General features: G+C 43.7%; 2 protein-coding genes across 5 annotated transcripts in view; one reads left to right on the top strand and one right to left on the bottom strand.

The window, feature by feature from the left end:
- The window catches only part of DNALI1 (dynein axonemal light intermediate chain 1), a 55,290-nt gene extending 52,523 nt beyond the window's left edge, over positions 1-2,767 (bottom strand). For 2 of the 4 annotated variants that reach the window (XM_089688797.1, XM_089688800.1), the window contains exons 1-2: positions 2,435-2,569; positions 2,082-2,346 (exon numbers count right to left, since the gene is read on the bottom strand). In XM_089688797.1, coding sequence (XP_089544923.1) covers positions 2,082-2,162 — 81 coding nt within the window. In that variant the 5' untranslated portion in view covers positions 2,163-2,346; positions 2,435-2,569. The other 2 variants (XM_089688798.1, XM_089688799.1) reach the window with 2 other exon arrangements.
- Positions 2,768-2,780: 13 nt separating this feature from the next.
- The window catches only part of CDCA8 (cell division cycle associated 8), a 35,434-nt gene continuing 25,462 nt past the window's right edge, over positions 2,781-12,752 (top strand). Inside the window, exon 1 of the mRNA XM_089688796.1 lies at positions 2,781-2,921. The gene's annotated coding sequence lies outside the window, so the exon portion shown is untranslated. The remainder of the gene's footprint in view (positions 2,922-12,752) is intronic.

Here is a 12,752-nt window from a genome sequence, read left to right as displayed (position 1 = left end):
GGGCAGTTTCAGTGGAATGTTGTGGGCGGAAGCCAGACTGTAGAGCAGGGGTTTCCAAACTATGGCCCTCCAGGTGTTGAGGAACTGCAAGTCCCATGAGGCCTTGCAAGACTCTGAAAGCCACAGGCAAGACTCGCAGAGGCATGATGGGACTTGTAGTACTTCAAGAGCTGAAGGGCCATAGTTTGGAGACCCCTGCTGTAGAGGATCGAGAAGGTTGTTGACGGTGAGGTAGCAAGTCATATGGTTGTGAACAAGGTGCTCGAGAAGCTTGGAGGCAAATGGGAGCAGGGAGAAGGGTCTTAAGTTATTCAAACAGGTGGGGTCCATCGAGGATTTTGTACTAAATGGTCATGTGTGTGGACAGACTGTGAGACAATTGTGCAGAGTAAAGATACCTTTATTCCCTCATCATTCCCTGTGGGGGACTCTGCAGAGAAATGAAGAAGTCATCCAAGAGGTCCATAGATAGGCAACACAGAGAGTGCTGGCCTGTGCTGCGCCCAGACACCCCTAGGTGGCAATGCACCCTAGGCGGCTGCCTATTTTGCCGAGTGGAAGAATCGGCCCTGAATATGAGGGACACATTGTATATTTTACACATGAAGGAATCAATGCCAAGAAATACCTTTAAATCAGAAGACCCCCCCCATTAAAGCAGATGCCCCCCTTGAAATCAGAGTTACAGTTACATTTCCCATTAGAGCACCATCCCTTCACATCAGAGTACAGTTACATTTCCCATCAGAGCCCCCTCCCTTCACATCAGTTACATTTCCCATCAGAGCCCCCTCCCTTCACATCAGTTACATTTCCCATCAGAGCCCCATCCTTTCACATCAGAGTTACAACTAAGTTTCCCATCAGAGCCCCCTCCCTTCACATCCGTTACAATTCCCATCAGAGCCCCCTTCCTTCACATCAGAGTCCTATTTCACACCAGAGTTCCTTCCTTCAAATCAGTTTTATTGTACATAAGAGCTCCCTCCTTCACATTAGAGTTTTATTTTAAATCAGAGTCCCCTCCTTCACATCAGAGTTACATTTCCCATCAGAGACCCCCTGCCTTCGCATCAGAGTTACATTTTGCTTTAGAGTCCACTCTTTCACAGCAGTGTATTATTGTACATCAGAGTCCCCTCCTTCATATCAGAGTTTTATTGTACATCAGAGTCCCCTCCGTCATATCAGAGTTTTATTGTACATCAGAGTCCCCTCCTTCATATCAGAGTTTTATTGTACACCAGAGCCCCCTCCTTCACATTAGAGTTTTATTTTACATCAGAGTCTCCTCCTTCACGTCAGGTTTACATTTCTCATCAGAGTACCCTCCTTCACATCAGAGTTTTATGTTACACCAGAGTCCCCTCCTTCAAATCAGAGTTACATTTCACATCAGGGTCCTCTCCCTTTACATCAGAGTTACATTTCACATCAGAACCCTTTCTTTCATATCAGTTATATTTCACATCAGAGTTCTCTCCTTCATATCAGAGTTATATTTCACACCAGATTCTCCTTCCTTCACATCATTTTATTGTACATCAGAGCCCCCAGCTTCAAATCAAAGTTTTATTGTACATCAGAGCCCCCTCCTTCACATAAGGGTTACATTGCACATCAGTGTCCCCTCCACACCCCACACCAGAAGAATCCCCATCTCCCCCCCCATTACATCAGGGTCCCCATCAGAAGCAGAGACCATCTGATTGGAATCCTCAGTCCGTGCGCTGAGTCTGAGAATACGGCACAGACCATGGATTCAGGCCATATCAAATCTTGTAGCAAGATGGATGAGGCCCGCAGTTTGGTGAGCCAACAAGGGAGTGACTCCATTAGCAGCAGAATCACCCATCTAATATGGCCCCAACAGCCAGGCAACTAGCATTTTTAGAAACAAAAGACATCCATGTTGCTCTTAATAAAGACAACCACACACAAAGTACTGTGTGGGTTATTAATAACTGCTGGTGTGAACGAACCTTGGCAGTAAGTGATTGTGCCCCTTTAATTTGAATGTCTTAGCATGGCTCTGTAATAAAACAAGGACATGTTGTTGGTGAGCTGGTAGAGCCACTTACTTTGGGGGACTTCCTCTCGGTGTTCTTACTGATGAGTGCCGGGTTGTCGTACTTGAGCAGGGAATCTGCCGGGGGAATCATGATGACCGCTCTCCGTGTCCGCAGTGTACAGCGTACGCTCTCTCTGTCGCTATGTACAAGCTCATCTCCTAGGCAACCGAACGCCGTGGAAAAGTGCAGCCACTGCGCACGCGCTGACTTTTCGCCACTGCGCGTGTGCTGATGTTTCGGCTAGTTTGCTTCTGTAATCATTGCGTCTTGTCAGCTATTTTTATAGATTGGAAAGACTCACAAAAAGCTCTAATAATTGCAATTCAGTAATATCTCGCTTCTGTATTAAAATTGTAACATACCTAATAGATTATGCCGTATCGTTTCGAGCCCGCATACTTTATTAAACAGTGCTAGGAAGAATACGACGTTATTGGCTTTTGGTCAGTCGGGTTACAAAAGGGAGGGGGGATAGTGCGGTACATACACAGATACTATAACTCACATTTGCCATCCACAATATGACCGCCTCGAAAGCTGAGGGGTTTTTTATTGGCTCGCTAGGGAGTTTAGCGGAGGTGGTCAAGTGACTTCTGTGGCCGCACAGTATTGGCAGAATAGAGACTAACGGCGAATCTATGCTGTGTAGACAGTTATTAACGCTTCACGGTTTTGCCATCCGCAATATGGCCGCCTTGTGAGACGAGGCAGTTCCTGTTGGCTAGCGGAGTAGGACGGCGGATGTGGACATGTGATCTCGCTGGCTGCACCCCATTGGGGGAGCAATGCTGGCGGCTTAGTTTGAATCATTGCGTTGTGTTTCCGGGCTGAGCGAAGCGGGAGGCTGAGGTAAGGACCGGGCTGGGGGAGTGAGATTGGATTTCACTTATTAGATCTAGTCCAGCGCTCGTTTATCGCTCACATATAATACATTGAGGTAGCCTTCCATCCCTCGGGTGGATTACTGTCCTCATTCCATTAATTCCACCTTCCTGATTCCTTCACTGACTCTGCAGCCTTCATAGTAACTGCCTCCGTGCGAGGCCTACCTGTCATGGACAGGCCATACCCACCAAGGGGCCCTATTCTCCTCCACCTATTGTTACATTATCATTACAGTTGGAAATTGTTAGAACAACAGTACTGCCTGTTCAGTCCAGCGTGAGGCTCCATTCAGACGTGAATGCGTGAAAAAAATGTATGTTGTGCTTGTAGCATCCGTCCTTGTTAATCACTTGCCTACCGGGCACTTATACCCCCTTCCTGCCCAGGCCAATTTTCAGCTTTCAGCACTGTTGCACTTTGAGTGACAATTGCGCGGTCATGCAACACTGTACCCATATGAAATTTTTATCATTTTTTTCACACAAATAGAGCTTTCTTTTGGTGGAATTTAATTGCCACTGGGTGTTTCATATTTTTTGCGCTATAAACAAGAAAAGAGCAAAAAAAAAGGTTTTCTTTGTTTCCATTATAACATTTTGCAAACAGCTAATTTTTCTCCTTCACTGATGTGCGTTGATGAGGTGGCACAGATAGGTAGCACTTGTCATTAGGGCACTGATGATCAGTGCCGATCACTTCTCTAACATTTGCCGGTTATCAGCAGTACTTTCCTCATGCTCTGACAACGTGAGGAAAGTGCAGCCAATAACCGGCAGCTGTATTTACCTGGTGATCTGCTGTGTCATTGGACACAGCTGATCACATGGTAAAAGACCGCTGTGTTTGGCTGTTTACCTATCACGTGATCAGCTGTGTCCTACAGACACAGCGATCACCGGGGGCGTGTTCTGGAATGACGTCATCCCAGAACTAGACAACCGCACTGTAGCCGTCTTTTGGCTATAGCACGGTAGGGAAGAGGTTAATGACACTCCATATGTTGTAAGCAGACACACACAGAAAAACACTCAGCAAGTGCCTCAAAATACGCGTGAAGCTCAATGCTTGAAAAACTACTTTGACTTTTAGGGCAAGTCCATTCAAATCCAAGGACTGCACAGTGTGCTTGGTGAAAAACGCATACACAAACATGGCCTGATTTTGCTTGTATCTTGTTTGTGATTGCAGCCTTAAAGTGGAGTTCCTGTCAAAATGTAAAAAAAATAAGTCAGCAGCTATTATTATACAGGATTTATATAGCGCCAACAGTTTGTACAGCTCTTTACAAAATGAAGGTAGACATAACAGTTACAATACAATTTGGTACGAGAGGAAACAGAGGGCCCTGCTTGGTAGAGCTTACAATCTAAGAGGAAGGGTTGAGTGATACAAAAGGTAATAGTTGTAGGGGAGGATGAGCTGAAAATAAAAGGAAGTTTACTAGTAAGAAGCATGATGGGCTTCTTTAAAGAGAGAGGTTTTTCAGGGATCGCACTTTGAATGACAATTGCGCAGTCATGCAACACTGTACCCATATGAATTTTTTAGCATTTTTTTTAGACAGATGAAGCTTTATTTTGGTGGTATTTATTCACCACTGGGATATTTATTTTTTTGCTATATAAATGAAAAAGTCCAAACATTTTGAAAAAAGTTTTTCTTATAAAATTTTGCAAATAAATAATATTTCATCTTACATCTTGGCCAAAATGTATTCAGTTATCTTTGTAGTAAAAAAAAAATAATCCAAATTAGTTTATAACCAAAAAATTAAATTAAACATTTTTTACAATTTTTTTTTTTTTTATATTATTATTTTTAACATAGAGTCACCCTAGCAGTACAGTGTCACCATGGTGACACTGTACTACTTGTGGGGGGTGATGATTTTTTTTTTTTTACCACTGATTGCTTTTACACCCATAAAGGATGTAAAAGCAATCATTTTTCCTTCTCTCTGGCTGCATTCTTGCAGCCATTGAGAAATGCTGTGATTGGTCACAGCTTGTCACATGGTACAAGGCTGTTGTGAATAGCCTTGTACCATGTGACCTCTGTGATCATACACAGATTTCACACGTAGTAAGCAATGATGTCAGAAGTGACATCTTGCTTACTACTCTGCATGTGAGAGTGTGTCAAAGTGCATTGGCTAATCAGTGATCACATGATCGGGACCTGGCACAGAGGTCCCGTACGACGATCGGTGTCCACTGTGTCTGGAAAGCACAGCGGGCACCGGATCGCGGTGCTGTGTGCTCCCAGGAAGCGCGCACAGCTTGAAAATGTGGGCACTGTTTATGAACGGCAACACGCCCCTGGACTGCCACCGTCCGGCCGTTTATATACAGCAGCCGGACAGCAAGTGGTTAAACCTGAACATATTAATTACACAGGTTCTGTGGCTGATTAAGGTGGTAATTAAACTCAGTGCCCTATCTGCAGTAAACTTGCCCCAGAACCTGTGTAATTAATATGTTCAGTTTTAAAGGGATGAGGTAGAAAGCCTAAATCCAGCACTGACCTCACTGCTGCCAGTTTCACCGGCTGTCCCCTCTCTCTGGCGCTGGCATCTTAACACCTTCCCACCCAGCCTACTGCAGACTGACGGCTGGGTGGGACACGCCTCCTTTTGAGTGGGAGTCATATGACGTCCTGCCAGAAGGTGCCACTTACGCGGCCACGAGGCGATCTGTCACCGGCTGTGTCCATGGGACACATCCAATGACAGATCACTGCACCGGCCCGCTGCCAGTGTCATGTTACCGCTGTGACCAATCACAGCAGATCACATGACAATTGTATGCAATGGATGGCTTTCTTTCATACCATCCTTGTATACAATTGTGTTGTTAGCTGTGATTGGTCACATGGTCAATCACAGCCCATATGTACCATGTGATGAGCTTTGCCCTATCACAGCTAATCACAAAAGACTTAATGAATCGGTTTAATTCAGCAAAAATGATTGCTAATTTTAATGAAATAATAATGTGTTAAAAAAAAAAACCCTGATCATTTGGCCAGGGTAGTAGAATTTTACTATGGTAACATTGTATTGCAATGGTCACAGTGTGAATTAAATTAAATTATTCTTATTTATTTTTTATATACTGGAATCTGTCACCAATTAGTGTCCCTGATCACCGCCACACCAGTTATATGATAGCACTGGACTGGACTTGACTAGTTTTGCCTTCAGCAAGTGAAATGCATGCTCAATTGGGTTGAGATCAGGTGATTGACTTGGCCATTGCAGGATATTCCACTTCTTTTCCTTCAAAAGCTCCTGGATTGCTTTTGCAGTGTGTTTTGGATCATTGTCCATCTGTACTGTGAAGCGCCATCCAATCAACTTTACTGCATTTGGCTGAATCTGGGCTGGCAGCATATTTCTAAACAATGCAGAATTTATCCGGCTGCTTCTATCTTCTGCCACATCATCAATAAACACCAATGACCCAGTACCACTGGAAGCCATGCATGCCCATGCCATCACACTGCCTCCACCATGTTTTACAGATGACGTTGTGTGCTTTGGATCATGAGCTGTTCCAAGCCTTCTCCACACTTTTTTTCTTCCCGTCATTCTGGTACAGATTAATCTTAGTTTCATTCGTCCAAAGAATGCTTTTCCAAAACTGGTCTGGCTTTTTTTAGATGTTTTTTGGCAAAGTCTAATCTGACTTTTCTATTCTTCAGGCTTTTGAATGGTTTGCACCTTGGGGTGGACCCTCTGTATTTGCTCTCGTGAAGTCTTCTCTTGATTGTAGACTTTGACAATGATACGCCCACCTCCTGGAGAGTGTCCTTCACTTGTCTGGATGTTGTAAATGGGTTTTTCTTTACCATAGAGAGGATCCTGTGATCATCCACCACTGTTGTCTTCCGTGAACGTCAATGTCTTTCTATGTTGCTGAGCTCACCAGCTCCTCAGAATGTACAAAACTGTTCATTTGGCCACTCCTAAATGTTGCCTCTATCTCTCTGATGGATTTGTTTAGTTTTTAAAGCCTTACCATGGCCTATTTCACTTGCATGGACTTCTCCTTTGAAAGTATGATGTAGGTTTACAGCAATAGATTCCAAATGCAAATACCACACTTAGAATCAACTCCAGACCTTTTACCAGCTTAATTGATGAAGAAATAATGGAGTAGCCCACACCTGGCCATGAAACCGCTTTTGAGTCAACTGTCCCAATTACTTTTGGTCCCTTGAAAAAGGGGGGATGGCTACTCTTAAGAGCTGTAATTCCTAAACCCTTCCTCCAATTTGGATGTACATATCCTCAAATTAAACTTGAGTGTGCACTTTTAGTCCATGTCCATTATATAAGTATAGCTTGAATAAAATTGTGCCTGTGTCCAAATATATATGGACCTAACTGTGTATGTATGATAGACACCCCCCCCCCCCCCCAAAGTATTAGGACACCCCTCCACGTCATTGGATTCAGGTGTTCCAACCACCTCAATGGTCACAAGTGTATAAAATCAAGCACCTAGGCTTGCAGACTGCTTCTACAGGCATTGTAGCTCTCAGGAGCTCAGTGAATTCAAGCATGGCACCGTCATAGGTTGCCACCTGTGCAATAAGTCCATCTGTGAAATTTCCTTGCTACTACATATTCCTTAGTCAACTGTTAGTGGTATTTTAACAAAGTGGAAGCAACTGGGAACAACAGCAACTCAGCCGCGAAGTGGTCAGCCATTTAAAATGACAGAGCGGGATCAGCGCACGCTGAAGCGCACATTGCACAGAAGTCGCCAACTGTCTGCAGAGTCAATAGCTAAAGACCTCCAAACTTCATGTGGCCTTCAGATTAGCACAACAGTGCATAGAGAGCTTCATGGAATGGGTGTCCATGGCCGAGCAGCTTCAGCCAAGCCTTACATTACCAAGTGCAATGCAAATTGTCGGATACAGTGGTGTAAAGCACTCCGCCACTGGACTCTAGAGCAGTGGAGTCGTGTTCTCTGGAGTGACAAATCACACTTCTCTGTCTGGCAATCCGATGGATGTGTCGGGGTTTTGCATTTGCCAGGAGAACGGTTCTTCCCTGACTGCATTGTGCCAAGTGTAAAGTTTGGTGGAGAGGGGATTATGGTGTGGGGTTGTTTTTCAGGGATTGGGCTTGGCCCCTTAGTTCCAGTGAAGGGAACACTTAAGGTGTCAGCATACCAAGACATTTTGGACAATTTCATGCTCCCAACTTTGTGGGAACAGTTTGGGGATGGCTCCTTCCTCTTCCAGCATGACTGTGCACCAGTGCACAAAGCAAGGTCCATAAAGACATGGATGAGCGAGTTTGGGGTGGAGGAACTTGACTGGCCTGCACAGAGCTCTTACCTCAACCCGATAGAGCACTTTTGAGATAAATTAGAGAGGAAACTGCGAGCCAGGCCTTCTCGTCCGACATCAGTGCCTGACCTAACAAATACGATTCTGGAAGAATGATCAAACATTCCCATAGACACACTCCTAAACCTTGTGGACAGCCTTCCCAGAAGAGTTGAATCTGCAAAGGGTGGGCCAACTCAATATTGAACCCTACGGGCTAAGACTGGGATGCCATTAAATTTCGTGTGCATGTAAAGGCAGGTGTCCCGCTACGTTTGGCAATATAGTGTGTGTTTTATATATGTATTTTTATATATATATATAATTTATAGTTTACTCTGTTATTCAGTAGTTTTGCATTTGGCTAGAGTCAGTGTCACTACTGGTACCGTGAAGCGATACGTGGACCTTACAGAGGATGCACAAGCAGTCCAACTCCTCCAGGATGGCACACCAATGTGCCATTGCCAGAAGGTTTGCTGTGTCTCCCAGCATAGTCTCAAGAGCATGGAGGAGATTCCAGGAGACAGGCAGTTACTCTAGGAGAGCTGAACAGGGTCGTAGAAGGTCCTTAACCCATCAGCAGGACAGGTATCTGCTGCTTTGTGCGAGTAAGAACAGGATGAGCACTGCCAGAGCTCTACAAGATGACCTCCAGCAGGCAACTAGTGTGAATGTCTTTGACCAAACAATCAGAAACAGACTCAGAGATGTCCTATTCCTTTCGCCCGACGCCCTGGACATGTAATTCCGGGTGCCGGGCAGGTCTTTTTTCTTTTTTTCTTTTTTTTTTTGCCCTTAGCCCTGCTGCGGGCAAGCAGCAGGGCTCACCTGTCAGGTGGAAGCAATCGGGCAACAGCGCTGCTGGCCGATTGCTTCCACACAGCCCACTTTATAATCCTCTCCCCCCGCCCCCGCTATATTTCTCGGGCTCAGCTTGCCCATCTGCATGCCCATGACTGATTCGGTGGGTGCTGCGGGATGTGGTATAGGGGAGGGAGGAGGAAAGCGGACACATCCACTTCCCTCCTTCTCTTGATCTGGACGTGATGTGACGTCACTTCCTGGTCCCTGTTCGACAGATTCCCGGTCATTGAGGCTGGGAAAGAATGTAATGCGGTGTGATGTGTACCACATTATATTCAGTGTAGTACAGAGGAGACTTTCAGGGTCTTTTGGACCCTGCATGTCTCAAAAAAGAGGACCTGTCACCAAAAATCATCACATAGGGACTTTTTGTCCTGTATGTGATTTAAAAAAAAAAAAAAGTAAATTTTTTTGTTGTTGTTAAATAGAAGTTACACCCAAACATATAACACCCCCAAATTTTTCAAGCCACCCCACCCCACATATGTACGCATGCACAAATGTAAAAGCACATACTCTGGCGCCTACTCATGAAACCGATGATTGCGATACACGTTACATACCTTATGCTGGTGCAGTGGGTCCCAGGTTCCTCCTGGTGCACGACAATGCCCGGCCTCGTGGTGAGAGTATGCAGGCAGAGTCCTTGAGGATGAAGGACTTGATACCATTGAATGGTTCCCACACTCGCCTAACCTAAATCCAACAGAACACCTCTGGGATATTATGTATCGGTCTATCTGATACCGCCAGGTTGCACCTCAGACTGTCCAGGAGCTCAGTGATGCCCTGGTCCAGATCTGTGAGGAAACACCCCAGGACACCATCTGTCATCTCATTAGGAGCATGCCCCAACGTTGTCAGGTATGCATACAAGCACATGGGGGCAATACAAACTACCGAGTACCATTTTGCAATGAAATTTCAGCAAACTGGACTACCCTGCTGCATAATTTTTTCACTTTGATTTTCAGGGTGTCTTTGAATTCAGTCCTCTGTAGGTTATTAATTTTCATTTCCATCAAATGATGACGTTCCTAAAACATTACCCAGTCCATATCACTACAGGTATTCAGCATGATATTTTTCCCCATAGATATCTGATGTGTTTTCAAAGTGTTCCTTAATTTTTTTGAGCTGTGTATATTTTTTCAAAGCAGAAGCCACATTGAATAAATTGGAGGGTTTTACAATATTTTTATGTCACATAGTATTTGGGCAGCAGTTTTTCAAATGCAATTTTTTGGGGAAAATACACTTTTCTGGATTTTAAAGTGTAACTAAACCCACAACAGTAAAATCAGTCTGTAAAGCATGCTTGTTATACTCATTGTGGAACCTAAGGGGTTAATCCTCTGCATTGTGTAAAAAGGCTGTTTGATCCTTTCTTTTCTGCCCCTCCTCTTGTTGAAATGACCACCTGATACAGACTGAACCCTTGGGCACAAGCTCAGTTTGGTGTGTATTGCTAGAGAGGTTTGTTTGTTTTTTTGTTTTTTCTTGGGAGGGTGCATGTGATTAGCACAGGGGCAATCAGCACTGTCCGGTCAGAGGTTCCACATACTCCTAGAGCAGAAAGAGAACTCCTCCTACAAGCTTTAACCAGTGCTCTGCTGAAGTCACAAGACTGCTCTAACTGCTGATGAGAAAAGATATTTAACAGTTTTACTAAAATACAGTAATTGCATTTGCATGTTCTGTGTGTTGCGGGAGACCAGATATAGTTATTGCAGGGTCCTGGGTTTATCATTTTAATGCAAAAAAAAAAAAAAACAATACATAACCCATTTTTTTTGTAAAATATAAAAGATTTTATGCAGAGTAAATAGATACCAAACAATACATGCTTTAACCACTTGCCCTCCAGAGGATTACCCCCCTTCCTGACCAGGAAATTTTTTGCATTACGGCACTGCAATATTTTAACTGCCAATTACGGTGTCATGCAACGCTGCACCCAAATGAAATGTATGTCCTTTTTTCCCTATGAATAGAGCTTTCTTTTGGTGGTATTTGATCTCCTGTGCTGTGTTTTATTTTTTACGCTGTAAAAAAAAGACCGTCAATTATGAGAAAAAAACATTATTTTTGACTTTTTGCTATTAACCACTTGCCCTCCTGAGGATTTACCCCCCTCCTGACCAGGCCATTTTTTGCGTTTCGGTGCTGTGTTGCTTTACCTGACGATTGCGCGGTCATGCAACACTGCGCCCGAATGTATGTCCTTTTTTTCCAACAAATTGAGCTTTCTTTGGGTGGTATTTGATTGCTTGTGCGTTTTTTTTTTGTTTTTTTTTTTTGTGCTATAACAAAAACAAAACACTGACAGCTTTGAGAAAAAAAAACAATATTTGTGACTTTTTGCTATTAAACATGTCCACTAAAAAAGGTAAAAAATCTAATTTCAACTTTGACAAACACAATGAAAGAACTTTCATATGTGTATCAGAGGGAGAAAGGAAGCCATCTGGAAGCTGAAGTGGAAGTGCAGTGGTAGATGGGAAATCTTTATTTGTAACCACTTGCCTTCCAGATGATTTACCCCCCTTCCTGACCAGGCCATTTTTTGCAATACAAAGTAAAGTTGGATACAGAAGAACTTGCAGGGCACAACCATACCTCTGTCTATTTTCATATTCCCCCAAACCAAGCTCAAGTGCAGCATCAAGTCCTCAAACATTTTTAACCACTTGCCTTCCACAGGATTTACCCCCCTTCTTGACCAGGCCATTTTTTGCGATACGGCGAAGAATTACTTTAACTGAACATTGCGCGGTCATGCAACCGATGTACACAAATTAAATTTATGTCCTTTTTTTCCCCACAAATAGAGCTTTCTTTCAGTGGTATTTGGTCACCTGTGCGTCTTTTTTTGTATTGTTTGTGCTATAAGCAAAAAAAGACCCAACAATTTTGAAAAAAAAAACTATATTTTTGACTTTGCTATAAAAAATATCCAATAAAAAAAATGTACAAAATCAAATTTCATCATAAATTTAGGCCAAAATGTATTCAGCTACATGTCTTTGCTAAAAAAAATCCCAATAAGTGTAAATTAATTGGTTTACGTGAAAGTTATAGCATTTACAAATGGCGGTATAGATACTGGAATTTTTAAATTTTTTTAAACTAGCAATGGTGGCGATTAGTGACTTATAGCGGGACTGTGGCAGACATTCTGACACTGGGGGGAACTGACTTTGTGTCACTGACATCCCCAGTGACACCAATACAGTGATCAGTGCTATAAAAAAAAAAAAGCACTGACACTGCACTAATGGCACTGGGCAGGAAGGGGTTAACATGAAGGACGATCAAAGGATTAACTATGTGCAGGGAGTGTTTTACTAGGGCGGCTGTGTCAGTGTGCTTCACTCTTAAGCACTACAAAGGAGGCATCGCTTATGCGACTCTTGCGCCCTACTACAACTACAGCTTTACAAGTAGTCCCTCTACATATCACTCTGATGCTCTGGGATGGCTAGACAGCAAGCCCAGATGACGATATACCAGTCGCCTGACCATGATCTACTGGTAGATTGCGATATACGTGTTGCTAACCCCCACTCTACAGTCAAGGAAGAG

Source organism: Staurois parvus, unplaced genomic scaffold (assembly GCF_062004578.1).
Source record: "Staurois parvus isolate SC_StPar_1 unplaced genomic scaffold, SC_StPar_1.0 ptg000454l, whole genome shotgun sequence".
In the NCBI taxonomy this organism is placed as follows: domain Eukaryota; kingdom Metazoa; phylum Chordata; class Amphibia; order Anura; family Ranidae; genus Staurois; species Staurois parvus.
Note: the sequence above shows the minus strand (reverse complement) of the source record. Positions and strands in the feature narration are given on the sequence as shown.